At 35.1% G+C, this 3,160-nt stretch overlaps 1 protein-coding gene across 1 annotated transcript in view; it reads right to left on the reverse strand.

Moving 5' to 3' along the window:
• Positions 1–2,066: 2,066 nt before the first annotated feature.
• The window catches only part of LOC108744948 (ankyrin repeat and protein kinase domain-containing protein 1), a 12,797-nt gene continuing 11,703 nt past the window's right edge, over positions 2,067–3,160 (reverse strand). Inside the window, exons 6-7 of the mRNA XM_025981713.1 lie at positions 2,286–2,454; positions 2,067–2,225 (exon numbers count right to left, since the gene is read on the reverse strand). Of these exons, the coding sequence (XP_025837498.1) occupies positions 2,086–2,225; positions 2,286–2,454 (309 nt within the window). The 3' untranslated portion in view covers positions 2,067–2,085. The remainder of the gene's footprint in view (positions 2,226–2,285; positions 2,455–3,160) is intronic.

Consider the following 3,160-nt stretch of genomic DNA (forward strand, 5'->3'; position numbering starts at 1 on the left):
TGTTTATATATTGAAAGTATTCAAGAGACGTCTTTGCTTTCCAAGTATTATTTTGGTATACGCTAAGTTAGTAAAATAAACATCGGTCACGGTTGTCAGAAATATTATTCATATATTAATTAATTCGCACAAAAAGTCGAAGAAAATTGCGTTAGTAGAGGTCTCTGAAAATCTCATGGGCTTCGCGACCATATAAGCAGCAGTAAATTGCGGTTAGGGCAGAACAATTGGCGAATGGATTATCTCGACTGACTTGCGAAAATCTGTACATGAACATTTGTTATAATATTTAGATAGTTTTTATCTTTGTCAAGTTAGTTATGCAGAATTTTGTTATCAAAAAAGACAACAACAACACAAAAAATGTTAGAATGCTTGATTAGTAGGGTATGTTAGTTAGTTCACACGTTCCATGGTTAGTATTTGTAATCATATTTAAATTATATCTGTTAGTGTAGTAGTAGCGTTTGGTTTAGTAGTAAATTCACTTCACGCACCAAAAATACTTATATATTATGTTTTATAGTGGTTTAAAAAAGTCAATGTTATTTAATAATTAATTATTAACATTCCAATTTCCGAACAATGGTCACTTACGAAATACACATAAAACAGCTATTATATATAATACGTAATGTACAATTATTTTCGCAAGTTATTGTTTAATAAAACAAATGAGTATTAAATGATTGTTTTGACAGCACGCCTTTTTGCATGGAGTTAAAGAACTTTTCTTATCGATTTATTAGTGTAACGCAGGATAGAAAAGAACTTCATCGGTCACAAATATTCCTTTTGCCTGTTACAAAAGGTAAAAAAAGAAGGTTGGACCTTTTCGGTCCATGCAACGAATCATTTTTGCCATTTTTAGGCACAAATTCAGCTGTAATCGAACAGCAGATATTTAACCAGGGTTTTGGGTAGTTCGAAGGTGTGCGCTGTATGTAACAACTTCGTTTTAAGAAGTCTTCGTAGATACAGTCTCACTTGACGTCTCAGACTTAAAGGGCAACCGGCTAATTCAAGTAGTGCCTCTTTTTGTTGCGGTGATATCACATTATTTCGTTTTATCATACAAATATCGAACGATTCGCACGCCTCTAATAACATAAAGAATATCGAATCGGTGTTTGGTACTGCTGCCACGTTTTGGAGATAATTCAATACACCATCAGGATCTCGGAATTGAGTTTTCATAATCACCTGCAAATACAATACGAGGTTTTTGTTTAAAAATAAAAAGTATCCCATTCGATTCGCTGTGGAATTCTAAGACACTTTTTCCTCTACGCCTTTTCGATCTGATACGTAATAAGCAAGATAATGTCAATCAAAGATCGGCCAATCAGGGCGCACACTCTCGCTGCAAATAGAAGTACGCGATTAATTGGGGCGTACTTGTTGCAGCGGTGAGGGTGCGCTCTGATTCGATGATTTTGTTTTGTCGATTACTCGACAACTAGGCATCGGATTAAAAAACTGCAAAGGAAGAAATGTCTTAGAGTTTTCCAAAGAATCGATTAGTACCCGCAGGTGCTTGTTTTTAACGATTTTTAGAACACTCCGTATAGATTTTGTGCGTCTTCGTAACCTTGAGAATAATTAAAAGTTTGTGGCGATTTGATAGTTTTTAAGAAAGTAATTAATTTTTTAGAGTAAGGTATTGAGTGTGTGGTTGTATATATTTTTTGGTATGTCTGTGATGCATGTATTTGTGTGTTTGGAATTTCTGTATTATTGTATTATTATTGTGTAAATATTCTTTTCTTATAATTCTATTTTTATACTTACTCTATTCTATACCTACTCTATACCTATTCTTCAGCTAAACGACTATTTAATTGCCTACGTACTTTGCTATCATCCCTTTTAACAATTCAACTCTGTATACTAACTGCATGACGTCTATAATTCTTACTTTTCCTAATTGCAGTTTTATGGTCAGTTTCTTCGGTGATTTGGGGTCAAACTTAATTTCTAGGTATTTCTTCTAAACTAAATTTCCAGGTTTTACTACCATCTTATTGGTTCCCTACTTTAATTAACTTATTTCTAACTCNCAGTTGCAATTTATTACACATAAATTTAAATATGAAGGGTGATTAGTTCTTTTGAAAATGATAGGTACATTACCCTTATGATTTCGTATCGATTTGGAATATTATCGGCACAGGCCACATGGAGGGGAGATCCGAGTATGGGGGATGTAAAGTTCACGTTAGCTCCTTAAACAAAATAAAAACATTTGATCATTGTTCTTCTTTACGTTAATAATTATTTTATACCTGACTCAATTAGAAGCCTTATTATAGCGGGGTCTCCTTTAAGGATGGCTAGATCTAGAGGACTAGGCTTTCCCAAATCGAAACTTTCGTCGTAATTTAATTTAGCCCCTTGTTTTATAATTAAATTGACTATTTCGATGTTACCGGACAGCACAGCGTAGTGAAGAACCTGCGAGCAAAAGTAAAAAAAAAAAATGGTCATTTTTTACATTAGTTGACATTGGAATTGAGACATGAAGTTTAGTCAGGTAGGTAGTACTCACCAAGTAGAATCGTGTGGTAGCATTAATTCCGTGCGGAAACCAATGTAGCTTGAGATACAGGCTCCTAANTCATTTTATTTATAAAATTTAAACAGTTTGACTAGTGCCAGCTGGTGTATCGCAAGAGGCAAATAAACTGGAACGTATGTTATTCAATAGACAAAGTTAGCTACGACTTACGTTCACCCTACGTGATTGATTTTAAACAGGGGGTAAAAACAATGGGTGAATGTGTTCTCATAAGTCATGACGGAAGGAGTAGTAGGGATATAAAGCAGAGGATAGCGCAAGGTTGAGGTGCTTTCAATAAAAAAGGAGTCACTTTTATGCTTCTATTAGAAATTCGAAAAAAATCGTTGGCGTTATACGGGTGCAAAACATGGACGGTGGGCGCGACGGAAAAGAACAGGTTAGAAGCGTTCGAAATGATGTTACCGGTGAATGATGCGAATAGAGAAGGTTAGAAATGAAGAGGTATTAGAAAAAGTAGGAGAACAGAGGACTCTATGGAAGTCAATAAGAAATAGGCGAGATAGGTTGGTAGGACACCTTCTCAGGCATGAAGGTCTAGTCAGAGACATATTAGAGGCAGAAACAGGAGTTAGGAGGGGT

This window comes from Agrilus planipennis, unplaced genomic scaffold (genome assembly GCF_000699045.2).
Source record: "Agrilus planipennis isolate EAB-ADULT unplaced genomic scaffold, Apla_2.0 scaffold42, whole genome shotgun sequence".
Classification (NCBI taxonomy): Eukaryota; Metazoa; Arthropoda; class Insecta; order Coleoptera; family Buprestidae; genus Agrilus; species Agrilus planipennis.